The sequence below is a fragment of the Lissotriton helveticus genome, chromosome 1_1, assembly GCF_964261635.1.
Source record: "Lissotriton helveticus chromosome 1_1, aLisHel1.1, whole genome shotgun sequence".
Lineage (NCBI taxonomy): Eukaryota > Metazoa > Chordata > Amphibia > Caudata > Salamandridae > Lissotriton > Lissotriton helveticus.
The window spans coordinates 1825985613-1826002845 of NC_136057.1; the positions used below are offsets into that span (position 1 = coordinate 1825985613).

The 17233-nt window shown below is 42.8% G+C and overlaps 1 protein-coding gene across 5 annotated transcripts in view; it reads right to left on the reverse strand.

The window, feature by feature from the left end:
- PTPRC (protein tyrosine phosphatase receptor type C) overlaps positions 1-17233 on the reverse strand; it is a 654339-nt gene that overhangs the window by 357556 nt on the left and 279550 nt on the right. For all 5 annotated transcript variants that reach the window (XM_078641033.1, XM_078641026.1, XM_078641055.1 and 2 more), the window contains one exon: positions 11518-11637. In XM_078641033.1, the coding sequence (XP_078497159.1) occupies positions 11518-11637 (120 nt within the window). The remainder of the gene's footprint in view (positions 1-11517; positions 11638-17233) is intronic.

Below are 17233 nucleotides of genomic sequence, written 5' to 3' on the forward strand. Positions count from 1 at the left end.
GCAACAGTAGGGAAAGCGTTGGATGGCGTAGGGGTAAAAATTACTATTCCAACTCCAGCGAGTGCAACAGTATGGAAAGTGTTGGATAGCGTAGGGGTAAAAATTACTATTCCCACCCCAAAGAGTGCAACAGTAGGGAAAGCGTTGGATAGCGTAGGGGTAAAAATTACTATTCCAACTCCAGCGAGTGCAACAGTAGTGAAAGCGTTGGATAGCGTAGGGGTAAAAATTACTATTCCCACTCCAAAGAGTGCAACAGTAGGGAAAGCGTTGGATAGCGTAGGGGTAAAAATTACTATTCCAACTCCAGCGAGTGCAACAGTACGGAAAGCGTTGGATAGCGTAGAGGTAAAAATTACTATTCCCACTCCGGAGAGTGCAACAGTAGGGAAAGCGTTTGATAGCGTAGGGATAAAAATTACTATTCCCACTCCAGCGAGTGCAACAGTAGGGAAAGCGTTGGATAGCGTAGGGGTAAAAATTACTATTCCCACTCCAGATAGTGCAACAGTAGGGAAAGCATTGGATTGCGTAGGGGTAAAAATAACTATTCCAACTCCAGCGAGTGCAACAGTAGGGAAAGCATTGGATGGCGTAGGGGTAAAAATGACTATTCCCACTCCAGAGACTGCAACAGTAGGGAAAGCGTTGGATAGCGTAGGGGTAAAATTACTATTCCCACTCCAGAGAGTGCAACAGTAGGGAAAGCATTGGATAGCGTAGGGGTAAAAATTACTATTCCCACTCCAGAGAGTGCAACAGTAGGGAAAGCGTTGGATGGCGTAGGGGTAAAAATTACTATTCCAACTCCAGCAAGTGCAACAGTAGGGAAAGTGTTGGATAGCGTAGGGGTAAAAATTACTATTCCCACTCCAAAGAGTGCAACAGTAGGGAAAGCGTTGGATAGCGTAGGGGTAAAGATTACTATTCCCACTCCAGCGAGTGCAACAGTAGGGAAAGCGTTGGATAGCGTAGGGGTAAAAATTACTATTCCCACTCCAGAGAGTGCAATAGTAGGGAAAGCATTGGATAGCGTAGGGGTAAAAATTACTATTCCCACTCCAGAGAGTGCAACAGTAGGGAAAGAGTTGGATGGCGTAGGGGTAAAAATTACTATTCCAACTCCAGCGAGTGCAAAAGTAGGGAAAGCGTTGGATAGCGTAGGGGTAAAAATTACTATTCCAACTCCAGCGAGTGCAACAGTAGGGAAAGCATTGGATAACGTCGGGGTAAAAATTACTATTCCCACTCCACTGAGTGCAACAGTAAGGAAAGAGTTGGATAGCATAGGGTTAAATTGTAATATCCCCACTCTAGTGAAAATAAATGAATCTAAGTCACATAATTATAAATTAATCAATTAATACATTTTATTTATCAATAAATTAATTAATTACCAATTAAAAATTAATTAACAATTTATTTAAAATAAATACCAATTAATTAATTATCATGTTTAATTAATTATATTAAATTACTTCCCACCCTATTCCCCTATAAACACACAACCCGCTACTACAAATAAATTAATATTATTCACATAATTATTAATTAATAAATTAATAAAATGTAATTATCAATTACCAATTAAAAATTAATTGACAATTTATTCAAAATAAATACCAATCAATTAATGTATTTAATTAATTAATTAAAATTTTTAAATAATTAAATTTAAATTACTACCCACCCTATTCCCCTATAAACCCACAACCCACTACAGAAAATAAAATAATATTATTCAAAGAATTGTCAATTAAACAATTAATTTAAATTAATTATCAATTAAGAATTAATTATTTATCAATTAAAACTTAATTAACAATTAATTCAAAATAAATACCAATTAATTAATTAACATATTTAATTATTTATAATTAAATTACTTCCCACTCTATTCCCCTATAAACCCACAACCCGCTACAGAAAATAAATTACTACAATTAAAATATTCATCAATTAATCAATTAAAATTAATTATCAATTATATTTTAATTAATTACCAATTAATGATTAATTAACAATTAATTCAAAATAAATACCAATTAATTAATTAACATATTTAATTAATTATAATTAAATTACTTCCCACCCTATTCCCCTATAAACCCACAACCAGCTATAGAAAATAAATTACTAAAATTAAAATATTGATCAATTAATCTATTAAAATTAATTACCAATTATATTTTAATTAATTACCAATTAATAAATAATTAACAATTAATTAAAAATAAATAACACAAAATAAAATAACATATTTAATTAATTATAATTAAATTACTTCCCACCCTATTCCCCTATAAACCCACAACCTGCTACAGAATTATATTACACAAAAAAAAACTATTAATATTAACTGACCTAAAATTCGATATTCTTGTTGTCTATATTATGTCTAGTCGATATTATCTCCATTCTATATTTTTGATTCGATATTATGTCCATTCTATATTTTTGATTCGATATTATGTACATTTTATTCGATATTACAATTTTCTAGTCGATATTTTGGTAGTCTATATTATGTCTAGTCGATATTATGTCCATTCTATATTTTTTACTCGATATTAAAAACTCGATATTTTGACTCTATACAGTGATATCATCTTTAAGGAGCTGGTCTCAGCTGTTGGAGTGTAGGGAAGGCTGTGCCTGTGAGTGTCAGTACCAAGAAGAGGTATACTAGTAATGGCACAGGCCATGGGCAGAGCAGAGTCGAAGCCCCAGTGTCTGCCTCTTTGGTGTCTGCAGTAATCTGGGTGAGTGACGTGCCCCAGGGCCGAGACTGCCACATGTGTTGACAGAGACACAAGACACAGTGCAAACATTTCTGAAGGTGAGTGTGCCATAACGCCTGTACTTTAAATACTTCAATGTATTGTGATGGTGATACTTTCTGCAGACACAGTCGGCTATGGGGGAAGGTCAAGCGGGGTCAGCAGCTTCATGGATTGCAAAAGTTCTTGAAAGCGGTCCCAGCTCAGCTCCCTCTCATTCTCTAATAAATCATGCTGCGCATTATTTAATATAGAAAGCAGACATTCTCCCTGTTGCAGCTTTCAGATTCTGTGGGTTGGAATAGGTTTAAGTCAAGAGATATACAGCCATAAGCCTGTGCTTTGCAACATTTGTGAGCGGCACTTCAGCACACAACTACCTGGAGGCAACTGTAGGAGTTATATAAATGTAAATGTGGGATACTTGTAAAGCGCACTGTTACTCTACCCGAGTGTCCTGGCGCTGTAGACCGCTGGGGAACCCGTCCTGGTTTTCCCTGTGAGATGGTCCCTTTCTGGGTATCTCCAGGGTGAAACCAGGCATCCCCGGCGTCTGTGCGGGGCCGTTGTAGAGATGAGGCAATCTTAATGCCCAGAGTTACCGAGTGTGTTCCCTGGTTAGAGTAGGCACTGAGGCGAGAATTATCGAGTCCGTTGACCCTGGTCCAAGACCCTGCCGCGTCGGGAATTGAACCCTGGTCCCGGGCCGTTCTCTGCTTACAGGTCTGCCGCCTCTAACCAGTGAGCCACACCCTTCCACAACTTATAACTTTTTTTATTATGAGAACGCATGTTTGATGAAGCAGATTCAGATGCCATACTACATGCTTGCACTACCATCTTGTGTTGAAATTAGGGAAACCATTTTGCACAGTTAACCTCTACACCAACGTTAACAATTGAATATTTTGGCTAAACTATTATAGATCCCCTTTACTTTGCTTATTGTAATATGCCGCCGGCTTGCGGAACTTCGTGGAATTTGGCTGAGTTTTTCAGTAACTCAACGGATTCCGTGGAGTAAAACTCTGTGAGCTCCGCCCAGGCCTACTAACTACATGACCTATCATCACCTCAGAAGAAACCACAGCTACCATGAAGTAGTCCATCCAGTTTGGTCAGTCAGCTTGGCATGTTACACTCAGACTCCTGTGTGGAGTTCTGCAAGGAACCTCCCTGTGCTTGACCCTCTTCAACGCATACATGATCCCTCTAGCCAGCATCATTTGTTCTCACAATATCAACACCCTCTCAAGCGCTACTCATTCTCTCCCTCAGGGACAAGTACCCAGTACGTGGATCAAATTAAATGCCTGGATGACTGAAATCCACTACTGGATGAAGAGCCATTGTCTGAAGATGGACACAGACAAGACCACACTTATCGTCTTCAGGAAGAGCATGTCACTGTTGGACACCACCAGGTGACTAATAGAGCTAGAACTGACAATGCCAAGCACATAAGAATCATCATCAACAGTGAACTGGACATGACCTCCCAAGTCAATGTTGTCACCACCTCATGAATCCATACCCCCAAGATGCTGAAGGAAATTTTCAAATTGCTTCCAATCAGCACCCAGAAATCCGTCATGCACGCCCTCATCACAAGCAAGCTGGCCTACAAGCACACCCTCTATGCCAGGATCAACAAAAAACTCCCCAGAAGGCTGCAAATCATTCAGAACTCAGCAGCCAGAATCACCCTCAACCTTCACAATGCACTCACATCACACCACTCCAGAAGGAGCTCCACTGGCTCCACATGCACAAGCGAACACAATTCAGATTCCACACCTACACCTTCAGGGCACTACATAACTATAACACTGTCTCACCATACCCCAACAATCATTTCTGCTCTCACAAACCTTCTAGACACTTCAACTTTTCCAAACTCCTATTTACACAATTCCCTTGCATATGGAAAACCATATCCGAGGTTCAAGCCTATTCCTATATTGATCCTAAAGTGTGTAAGGACCTACCTCTACACATAAGAGCCCCCCCCCCACTTCTTGAAATCCACAAGAAGCTGAAGATCTGGCTTTTCGAGAAGTCCCACTAGGCCCTAGATTTGACTAGGCTCATACCTGCTCAGCACCAGGATAAATTCCCAGGTGATAGGGTGCAGCAATTCTAGTATATCATAAGATGAAATAACATTTGCACTGGTAAGTGTTTGCATAAGGATCAAGACTTGGTGTCTCCTGGAATGGTGTTGTAGCTAAAAGGGTGCTCAAACTTTGAGCCCATCTTCTTAGACTTCAAGCTCATCTCACCATGAAACAATCTCTATCATTCATCTCTGGTCCAAAGCAGGTTTAATATTCTTGCTCTATACCGACTGTATCTGGATTCTCCCTCAATGAACTTCCACGAGGTACCCACTATGCTATCGTTGAGTCATATTAAGATGATGCCAGGATTGTGTTTCTTCAACACTGAACTGTTGTTTACAGTGTCTAAAGAAACCTTTGCACATTAGCGCACACTTATGTTACAAACTGTAAAAAAACAAGTACCTGGATAAATGTGCCATGTCAATAAACAAATCTATAATGTTCCATGCAAATGTGTCAGTCTGCCATCCTTCAGTGGACCTTTAGAAATGTGCCAGTGAAAATCAGTGTCAAAAGATTCACTTGCTTTACCAGCTATGGTGTGAGGATATGGGTGTATTATATTGTATATGGCTGTGCAGCCATACCATGCAATCCACTTGCAAAAACTGTTTTGGGTCCAGTCAGGCTAATTTGTCAAACCTTAAGCTCAACCCTGGGTAGCTTTTGTACCGCTTTGTTCGCCATAGGTTGGCAGGGTATGCTCAGACGTTGAGTCCCTTGCTTACTTTGCCACTGGATTAAAGCAAGCCTGGCTGAAGACAGCGGAGATGCCAGAAACCGGTCCTAGGAAGCTTGATTCCGGTCCTGGGAAGGCATGGCTTGGCAGTTCGGGCTGGACTGTTCCCATGAGGCACAGGGTCAGACTGATTTGCATATGGCCATGTCTGAACTGGGGATGCAGAGTGGGCTAAAGAACGGTGTTGGATTAAACCCAGATCTGTTGACTGGGTGTGAGTGTTTGATTGCTTCAGATGCTCTGTCCATCACCACCCCCTTTTGTACCGCTTTAAGCAGTGCATTTAACAGTATCAACCAACAAAATAAGAAAGCCACACAACACGAAAGAAATCCAACACCAATTTATAAAGATAGATTATATTTTTATAAATGTTCCGAGTCCCTGATGAGACAAATCCACTGAGTGCTCCTTTAGATACAGATTTTTAAAGAAATGTACTGTTTCATTGAACCGCAAAAAAGCATTGGTATCCGTAGAGTTTGTTAACTTTTGAAAAGTTCGTAAGAGTTAAGTTTGGCTACTCCAGCCCAGCTTGGGAGACCAGATCCAGCAGGGAGAAGATCTGGGGGCCAATGAGGAATATATGGACAGTTATCTGGCCACCTAAGCTTTTTCCAGTCCAGTTCCAAACTTTACAGCAAGACTGCCATAGACTTCAATTAAGTAGCCCGATGCTGCGGATACAGGAGATAGAAGATGCTCAAAGATGCTCTGGGTACTGTGTGGTCGATGGGGGTGCCTTTGCAGTTATTTCTCAGTCCATGGGTCGGTTGGGGCACTTTTGCCACAGAGGTAGGGGTCTCTCGAAGTCCTCTTCAATACAGACACTAGTCTCAGTATACATCATTCCCAACAATATCCGTTGGTGAAGAGTGGCTCCCGGAACTGGCTGACTCAGGTGCAACTCTTGGCTGTTGAGGATAGGTCTCTTGGTTCACCCAGCGTCAGTCAGTGGAGATTCTTCTGAAGTGGCTACAGACTTGTCGAGGTGAGCTCCTTCAGCTTTGATGACCCTGGTGATGGTTCCAGAGGGCCAGCTCACTGGCCCTTGGAGTCACTTCCTTAATCCGGGGCATACCTGTTCTCCAAACCAGGGTGCCACTGGCAAAGTGCTCCCTTCACTAGCCCAAGGTGCAGCAGGTGCAGTCCAGTAGTCAGTGCAGCCTCTGTGCACCCAGTCCTAGGGTCATCAGGGCAGTCCTTCTTCGGTACTTGTTCCAGTTTTGATGTGATATGAGGTTCAGGGTGTGAGGGGTGGCATATTTATTCCCAGAAAGTGCAGTGGGGCAATGATGCAGTCACTAGCCAATGGTCTACCAAGTCCGCTCCTTCTAATTAATGACTCTCCGGCTATGTGTGGTATCTGGCAATCCCGAAATGCGCTATTCTGCCCACTCTTAAGATAACAGGACTTCCTCACATGTTAGGAATTTGGTAGCCCACCCTAAATCTGTGGCTACCTGTGTGCTTAACACCTATATAAAAACTGGTTTGATCACTGGTCTCCCCTCTCTGTCCCCATCGCTATCCAATCTACCTGAAGAAAAGGCAGTCCCTCAGGAGTGTGATCGCCTGTTGATCACCAAAGGGGGCTTCCCCTTTGAAGATCACTTTTTGAGACAACACCCTGAGTGGTTTCCTGCAAAGGGGAGATGACATCTTGCCCTGTAGCAGCCTGCTATCGCTCCTAAGGCTAGGAGTTATTCACACTACTTCCCAGGAGGGCAGAAAGCTGTCTGATGGCCGGTGACCATATGAAGTCATGGGACAAACTGGGTCCCAGAGTGGCAACTTTCTAAAAAGTTGCATTTCTTTAACAGTGACATTAAGCTCGAATTACGTATCAAGTTGGGTTTAATGCCACAATTAATTTGATACCTTAAAGTACCCTTCTGAGGAGTCCGATTCAAAGGTTAGCTAGGCTGAGGGGTCAGCCAGTAACCCTGTGTTAACCAATGGGGCTACTAACTCTCCCACAGCAAAATTACAGTTTAGAAGTGTTGCTGTTAAGACACATATTAAAATACAAGTCCAATTTAATGATACACTGGAGCCTGCCTTAGCCTCGACAGGCCCTCCTTAGGGGAAGCTTACAATTTATTAAGGAAAGTGTGGGCTTTGCCATTAGTTGGAATAGCAAAGTCGAACTAAGAGTGTGACCAGTGCACTTCCAGTCTGCAGTGGCAGGCTGGGAGCCATTTTGTACCATATACTAGGGACTTATAAGTAAGTTAGTCCTTGCCAATTGGGGATAGCCAATTCAACATTCCCTTTGTAATGAGTTATAACACTGGCACTGTGGTCTGGTTAGCAGCCTCAGTGCACTCTCGGAGTCGATAAACCAACAGCATCAATCCAAGAGTGTGGGGGTGAGCATGCAAAAAGAGGCATTTCCTTACACATGTGCACTAAGGGCGCTTATATTTTGAGCATCATTGGCAGTAGCCATTCTGGAGCATATTGAAGGCAAGCATCTGTGGCTTATGGGGTTCGAGGCACTGCTGATAGGTCGAGTACCATCTGTAATGTGCACAAGGACACTGCCAATGATGGGTATTGTGGACAGAGTTACTTATGAACCCTACTACTGACCTTAGCTGGGCTGATGCTCACCTGATCAGAAGATATGCTTTATGAAGATGCGAAGTTGGAAACCCATTGACTTTGCTAGAGGTCGGTTTAAGATGTAATTAATCAAAAATTGAAAAAGGACACTTGTAACACTTCTCAACCATTGGTTAGGGAAAAATGATTAGAATACCCTCAAAGACTCAATGTTGTTAGGAGTGCGGTATATATGTTTCATCCGCCCCACATTGAAGTTATGGCAGTTATCATAGGGTGTTCCAATTTGTGTTGGTTGCCAGCCTCAGCCAGAGGCACCTCTGGTCTCGAGTGCAGTGTCCAGAGATAGAGGATTTTTCCCACAAAAAGGTGAAAACCCAAATTTTATGAAAAAAGGAAAAAATTGTTAAAAAGAGGAAAAAAAAAACAGAGTTTTTAATGAGGGGTGAGTTTTCACTAATGTAAAATAAGCTGATACTTAGGAAGATCGAGTTACTGGATCTAGTGGTATTATCAAAGGATTGTGGACATGTTTCAGCTCCTTAGGCCCGGTTTAAGATGTATTCATCTCTTAAAGATGAATACTCGGCTCACATAATTTGTCTGTAGTGAGTTTATAAGTAGCTGTGCAAATATGAGGGTGGGCTTGGGAGGCTAAAGGAGGAAGGAGTGCACAGGTTAGGGATGAAAGAGAGGAAAAGTGAAAGAGCAGGTCAAGGGAGGCACTGGAAAACAAGACAAAGAGAGACAAAGAGAGTGAGACGCACCGTCTGTGAAAAGGAAACAAGAGACAGTAAGATAGAGGGAAAAGAAAAAAGAAACAAAAGCAGGGGGTAAGAGGATAACGAAACAGAAAGGCTGACAAACAGGCGTATAAGAAGACAGAGAGGTTGGGCTTTCACTAGGACAGCGGAGCCAGGGTTCTTTGTCCCTGGTCCCACAACCGTTGAGGCCCTGCTCTCCTGTTACACGTCTTTAAATAAAAAACAGAATGTCTGACCTGTTCTTAATGGAGCTAATGGAGTCACATCACTAGGTGGAGCCAGACACTGTGTTTTCTCTTTCCACAGTGTGCACGTCTTCTTAATTGAAATTAAATAAATGAACCACCAGCATTACAGCTACCTCCTGAGAGGTGTCCTGGCGCTTGGGGCTGTCAGGAAAATTAAGCGATCTATTGCCCAGAGTCACACGGTGCTGGACAAACCTGCCGCTGACGCCCGCGATCAAACCGTGAACCCCATGGTCCGGAGTCAGGCACCCTAGCCGCTGGCCCACACCTCTTCCTTGGTTCACAACCAAAAAGGACACCTCGCAAATTTTGAACCCATCTCCACAAAAGCTTCTGGCATGCCTACAGACAGGTACATAGCTGTTTCAGGAGTGGCAAAGTAGTCAGATGCCCAGGGCACCCACCCTCTAAGGAGTCCTCTGATAAAGTTAGCCAGACACTCAAAAGTCTCCTCTGTAAAAATGATGTGCATAAAAACAGATTATTTTTATTTGACAGTTGCGTATGCTCACTTCACAGATGAATGGACATTACGGGTCTGCCCCACCTTACATTCAAAATGAGTCTTTCTGTTTTGTGTCTCTCTTTTTACCTCACCTCACCACTTCTAGTTGACCCTCTATTTTCAATTCCCTCTCTACATCTCGGTGTACCTAACCCTTCTCACTCTAACTCAACTCACTCTACCTCACCTCTGGCTACTCCATCGCTGTCTCAATGCGCCTCACCACCCCGCCTCTTTCTGCCGCTTTCCCCCAACCTCACCGTCTCTCCATCACTCTCTGTGCCATCCTCTTTCTCTCTACCACTTCTACCTCAACTCTCTTTCTCTGTCTCACTCCTCTCTCTGCACCTTAATCTGTTTCCATCTGACCTCCCTGCATCTCTCTTCCGTCTGCTCTTGCCCACCATCATCTTCTGTTTAACTCACTTCTCTTTACTTTCCTATGCCTCACTTTTCTCTGCCTCTCTCGCAAGTTTCTTTCTCACCACTAACCAGCCTGTTTCCTGCTGTACCTAATTATTTACCTTAAATCTCTGTCACTACATCATCGCTCTCTCTACTCCACCCCTCCCTCTCTGGCATTGCCTCCTGACCTCTCAATGTATCTGACCATTTGTTAGGTACCTCCCCACTCAACCTCTCTTCTCTCTTGCTCCTACCTCTGCATTCTATCTTACTCCTGTTCTTTACCCCTCTTTCGCTACCTTTTTTATCATTACACCTCTCATCTGTCTTTGCAGGTCATTCTCTATTTTAACTCAATTTTTCCACCTACCTCACATATTTACATCTGCACTTCCCTACCTTCATGTTTTCATCTACCTCAACTCTCTGCCTCTACCTCTCTTTCTTTGCTCACCTCCCAATGCCACCCCTCAGTCTTCACCACTCTCTTTATCTCACCCCGGTCTTTCTCTACTACTTTATAAACCTCACCTTGTTCTCTACCTCAACTCTCTGTCTCTCCCTCTGCTTTACCTATTTTCACCCTACACCCCTCTCATTCTCCCCTTCTCCCCACTCTCTCTGTCCTACTCTCTGCAGCACTACTTTCATTACCTGGCATGTCTTCCTGTACTTCTTCTCAAGGTGCCCTCGCTCTCTACCTTATCCCTCTTTAGTTTTCATATCTCTAAACTTGTCTCACTAGCTCACCTCTCTATATGTCTATCTGTGTCTAAGACAAACAATGTAGATCTAAGCTCAGAAAGAAATGTCTTCATCTGTGTTTGTTCAAGCTCTGGTTTGGTGCCATTCGGATGTGGTTGCCAGGCAGCATAAACTTGTATCTGTTACTGTGTGCCCGGTTTTTGATAGCATAAAATACAAGTCATTATAATTTGACATCAACAGCACTTGCATTAGCTGACAATGGGTAATAGAATAAAAGAAGTTCTGAAAAGGGGCCTCAAAATAACAAAATGTGTCTTGGTGGGAAACAAAAAGATTGGGTGGATGGATGGATGTATGCTGAGAGATAATTAGATGAGAGGAGAAAACGAGAAGGGATGTAAGAGAATAACAGAACACTATTAGACTGAAAGAAAGAGACAAAATAAGACAAACTATAATTCACGAGTCTGAAATATAGAAAGCTACAAAGGCATAAAAACACTGCTCAAAGGCCTGACAGGGAGGTAGGGCCAAGAGCAGACAAACAGAATGGCCATCTCAGAGAGGCCAGACAGATGTTACATAAAAGCACAACTAGTTAAGCAAAATCTTTCACAAATGCTCAATCGAGAAAATAAGTTAGCTGCTTAAAACCATTAAGAAAGGATTATTCCTACCTTCAGTTTTGCACGTGTATTTGTAGCTCAAATTACAGTTTTCAGCGTCATCTCCAATATCCCACGTAAAAGTTACAAACGTACTGTTCTCTGTTATATTCAGCATGAACAATTTTGGGTCTGTGAAATATAGTCAGATTTAATGTCACTTGGATGTTTACACAAAACTGTCAAATTCATAAAACGATTACTTTTCTTTTGATGCTGCGGTATTTAAGCATTTGCACAATTTCTTACCTCAAGCGGTAACATCAAATCGTGTGTACATTTATGTATTTTTTAAATAAAATTGCTGTAACAGGATAGAAAGGGGTTCAGCGAAATGTTCATATTGGGAATACTGTGTGTGTTCCCGCGCGCGTTCGCCCTCCTGTAAAACCACAATGCGCCCATGCAGCAACTCCGTGCACACACCTAATCCCTGCTGACGAGCGTTAATGAACGCGAAACACGTGTCCAGGGATGGCAAGCACATCAGTGAATACCCTCAAGATTCAAGACTCGGGTAAAAGCGCACCCGCTGATACTACTACATCGACCATCATGCTCCGGGGTCACACGCTGATGGGATGAGCAGTGTGCGACCTCATTTGGAAATACTATTTATACAGGCTCCCTTGAGCCGGTGAAGGTGACGACCTTGAGATTCCGTACCTGCGCGCCATAAGAGGTATCTGGACCTACGAATATTTTCGGCAGCCCATGCAGCAACCCCGTGCACACGCCTAATCCCTGCTGACGAGCATTAATGAACGCAAAACACGTGTCCAGGGATAGCAAGCACATCAGTGAATACCCTCAAGATTCAAGACTCGGGTAAAAGCGCACCCGCTGATACCTACTACATCGACCATCATGCTCCGGGGACACACGCTGATGGGACGAGCAGTGTGCAACCTCATTTGGAAATACTATTTATACAGGCTCCCTTGAGCCGGTGAAGGTGACGACCTTGAGATTCCGCACCTGCGCGCCGTAAGAGGTATCTGGACATACGAATATTTTCGGCAGCCCATGCAGCAACCCCGTACACACGCCTAATCTCTGCTGACGAGCGTTAATGAACGCGAAACACGTGTCCAGGGATGGCAAGCACATCAGTGAATACCCTCAAGATTCAAGACTCGGGTAAAATCGCACCCGCTGATACCTACTACATCGACCATCATGCTCCGGGGTCACACGCTGATGGGACGAGCAGTGTGAGACCTCATTTGGAAACACAATGCACCACAGTATAGTGCATTCAGCTGCTAAGGCGGCTGAGGGGGTTGAAAGCCTGTTGCAATGATAAATTAATCCTTGCTGAGACTGAAACCAAATTTCGGACACATTCTATGACAGGGAGTCAAATTATAAATGCTCTCTAGATAAAGCACAATACAGCGCGCCATCTTGGACCTCTTTGTAGCAGAAAGCCGGCTCCATGAGTGGTTGTGTGAGCGCACAGCAGAGGACAAGATGGGGTGGAATCAGGGGATGAATCAAACCAACCTGTCGCAGCAGTTGCCCCTGTGCGGAAAATATCCCCTTTTGGAGTCTTTTGAGCATGTCTTTGTGTGTTATGCGGCTATAGCCCGAGTAGGTCAACATTGTGTGAGGGCGAGAAATCTGCAACAAAATATTTATGTAACAGCAGGTGAGATTGCTTGATTTTCTAGAGAACGAATCAAACGTCCTTTCTTCCCCTTTCCTCACCTTACGACTGTCAGACATTACTGCTCTAGAACCTCACTACCTCTTCACCCCCTTTCTCATCCCATTCCTTACTTCATGTAGATATGTCCACCTCACCATACAGGTAACCCAGTGCCGAATTCTAAAATTGAAAAGAAAACTCTGACAGGAAAGAACAAGAAATTATTCTCTGCTCCATTAGACCACCGCCATAATACCATTTGTGGAGTCGTAAAAGGAGATCCAATTCTTAAATCCTCCTGTTTTGTGTCTCTCTCATCAAATGCAGGACCTCAAGGCTGAGGTCTGCTGATCAGAGCTCAACAGAAGAGTTGGCCCCAGGTAAATGTGTTAGACTTGCAGGGTGTTATTAGCTATGAGTCCTCTTCCTATAACAATGTGACATTGAGGTTAGGCTTCCATCCTGTACCACAGAAGTGAAAGGTCTGGGCATCCTTCCATCAGAGACACCCGATCACAGGCCTGATTTAGGCAGAAGAGGAAGCTAGGGTGACAACGTTTGTGCAAGTTGCCTTGGCATGCACCATTGCAACAGGCCGTGGCAATCAGTGCCGGCCAGTGGAGGTAATAGTGGTGGGGGGGAGGGGGCGGAGACAACAGAAGATGAGAAGGGAAAATACTTTTTTTTTTTAAACTTACCTTGCATTCGCCGCATCGGCATGATGTGGCGAGCGCGAGGTAAAATTTGGTGACCAGTAAACCACACTGAGCCCCGTGTCATGCATAGAATGTCAAAGCTAGTAGCACCTGCCATGAGATAATCATTATATTACAGACCGCTATATGGATCTTGTTACAAACAAAGGAATGGCTGCCCTATATGTTTAAATTAATGGCTCAAATGAGTCCAAGGATTTCAGTTGCGCAGTTGTGAGCTCACTACATTTCAAGGCCGCACCACATCATGTACAAAACAGGAGATAGGAAGATACAAACATAGTTTTATTTATTTTCTTTTTTCAGAGAATACATTTTTTCTTTTAATTACATTACAAAAAGACATTTAATATGACAAAAGTTCAATCATAAAAACAGCCCCACATTACCCTAAACGTCATTCATTCAGATACAACAAAGTCATAAATCTAACATACCCTCATACAAACCATTCAACACATCCAACTTATAACAAACAAAACATCATAGTCCGAACAAACCCCAAAGTTGTAAACTGAAGATGTCCTGCATTGTCCTCTCAGCACAATGCCGGAGACCCAAGGTGGTAATATCAGGACGGTGAGTGGAAGCGCCAACGCGCGTTTCGGTGCCAGGCCCGATCTACGGCCGCACCTTCATCAGGGCAAATACACGTAGGGAAATGAGGGGGCAGACAATAAACGGAAGGCAGCCAATCTATGATAGACAAGAAAACATAATGTAGTAGTTATGCAATCACCAAAGAATTCTTATCAAAGTTTATATCTCAAAGCATTTACATAATTCAAAATTACATACGAATATTTTACAGACTAATAACAAGCTGATCCATGATTTGGTATTATATACATCTTATTTCATAGCATAAGTAGTGAGCTCAACAGTTGCAAACACCTATGTATAACCTAAAATTTTGCAAAATCATCACCAGCAGGTGCTGGCAAAAGTGGGAATCCCTAGAGACTCCCACTTTTGCCAGCACCTGCTGGTGATGATTTTTCTAAATTTTAGGTTATACATAGTTGTTTGCAACTGAAATAAAATGTATATAATAACAAACCATGGATCAGCTTGTTATTAGTGTGTAAAATATTCGTATGTAATTTTGAATTATGTAAATGCTTTGAGATATAAACTTTGATAAGAATTCTTTGGTGATTGCATAACTACTACATTATATTTTCTTGTCTATCATAGATTGGCTGCCTTCCGTTTATTGTCTGCCCCCTCATTTCCCTACGTGTATTTGCCCTGATGAAGGTGTGGCCGTAGATCGGGCCTGGCACCGAAACGCGCGTTGGCGCTTCCACTCACCGTCCTGATATTACCACCTTGGGTCTCCGGCATTGTGCTGAGAGGACAATGCAGGACATCTTCAGTTTACAACTTTGGGATTTGTTCGGACTGTGATGTTTTGTTTGTTATAAGTTGGATGTGTTGAATGGTTTGTATGAGGGTATGTTAGATTTGTGACTTTGTTGTATCTGAATGAATGACGTTTAGGGTAATGTGGGGCTGTTTTTATGATTGAACTTTTGTCATATTAAATGTCTTTTTATAATGTAATTAAAAGAAAAATGTATTCTCTGAAAAAAGAAAATAAATAAAACTATGTTTGTATCTTCCTATCTCCTGTTTTGTACATGATGTGGTGCGGCCTTGAAATGTAGTGAGCTCACAACTGCGCAACTGAAATCATTGGACTCATTCGAGCCATTAATTTAAACATATAGGGCAGCCATTCCTTTGTTTGTAACTGGTTCTTTTCCCCTGCTGGTTTGCCCTACATCGTTCTCAGGGGGCCCCTTATTGTATTGGTCGCTATATGGATCTTTTCTTTGAAAATGTTAAACTGTTGGAGCTTGTTGGACCTGGCCCTTTGTGCAGGGTTTTCCCCAAACTGTTTGCCTTCTTCCTCCTATTTTTTCTGACCTGTTTTTGTTGGTTTTCGGACTCTGGGCACCTTACCACTGCAAACCAGTGCCAAAGCGAATATGCTCTCTGTCTAAATTGTGGAGGTGATTGGTTTATCCATGATTGGCATATTTGATTTACTCATAAATCCCTAGTAAAGTGCAACAGGTGTACCCTGGGCCTGTAAATCAAATGCTAGTAGTAAGCCTTTCTCACACCTGCCACTGCAGTGTGTGTGTGTGCAGTTCTGAACTGCCATTTCTACTTGTCAAGTGCACCCACTTAGCAGGCTCAAGCCTTACCTTTTGTTACATGTAAGTAACCCCTAAGGTAGGCACACAGTAACCCCACGGGCAGGGTGCAGTGTATTTAAAAGGTAGGGCATGTGCTGGTGTGTTTTACATGTCCTAATAGTGAAATACTGCTAATTTCGTTTTTCACTATTGCAAGAACTATCTCCCCCAAAGGGTAACATGAGGAGTGCCTTGACATATCTTTTAAGTGTAATTTCCAATTGGTAGCTGATCGAGGTTTGGCATTTGATGTCTCTGAACTTGCAGTTTTCAAATACATCTTTTGGTGACGTTGGTTTTTGAATTGCGTGTTTGAAAATGCCACTTTTAGAAAGTGGGCATTTTCTTGCTTAAGCATTCTGTGCCTCTACCTGTCTGCAGAATCCACATCTGTGTTAGGATGACAGTTGGGCTCTAGTACATTCAATCTAGACAGTCACACAAAGAGAGCAGAGTTGTGCCTTGCATATCCTGATGGGCATCACCAAGCTGAAGGGACTTCCTGAGCTAGAGTGGTGGGAGTAGTTGTCACTGACATGTGATTAGGGCTGTGCCTGTCCTCACACAAAGCTCCACCCCTCTGTAGTGTGTCTGGAGCCAGGTCAGGGAAAAGCAGGGTCCTCTACAAAGAATTTCCTTTGAAGTTTGCCTACTTCAAAAGCAGAAACTGGTATAAATACTGAAGCTATGATACCATAACCTCAGAACACTTCTGGACTAAAGGACATTCTGCGTTGATGCTGTAGAATGGACTGTCTGCCTGTTGCTTTGTTATGCTGGCCTGCTGCTTGCTGCTTCTGTCCTGGGAGGGAATGGACTGGACTTTGCTTTCTGTTTCCTGCTTCCAAGGTTCTCCAAGGGCTTGTGTGTGCTTGCCTCCTGTTACGAAGTCTAAGGACCATCAAAGACTTCACCTACCAGTGCCTGGGCTCGACTGATGAGAGTCATGACTTGCTAAGGGGTGCCAAATACAGTTCCTAGGCCCTTGGACGTAGAAACTGGTGATCTACGAAGAATATCCACATATTAGCTTGCGGCACCTGTTTTATCTATACGCCGCTGCTTTAGATGGCTGATATGCAGCTAAAGAATCACTGCAGCAACTGCAGTGCAGCCAAAAAAGTGTTGCAGCATGAGTCCTGAGCCCCGTGTCA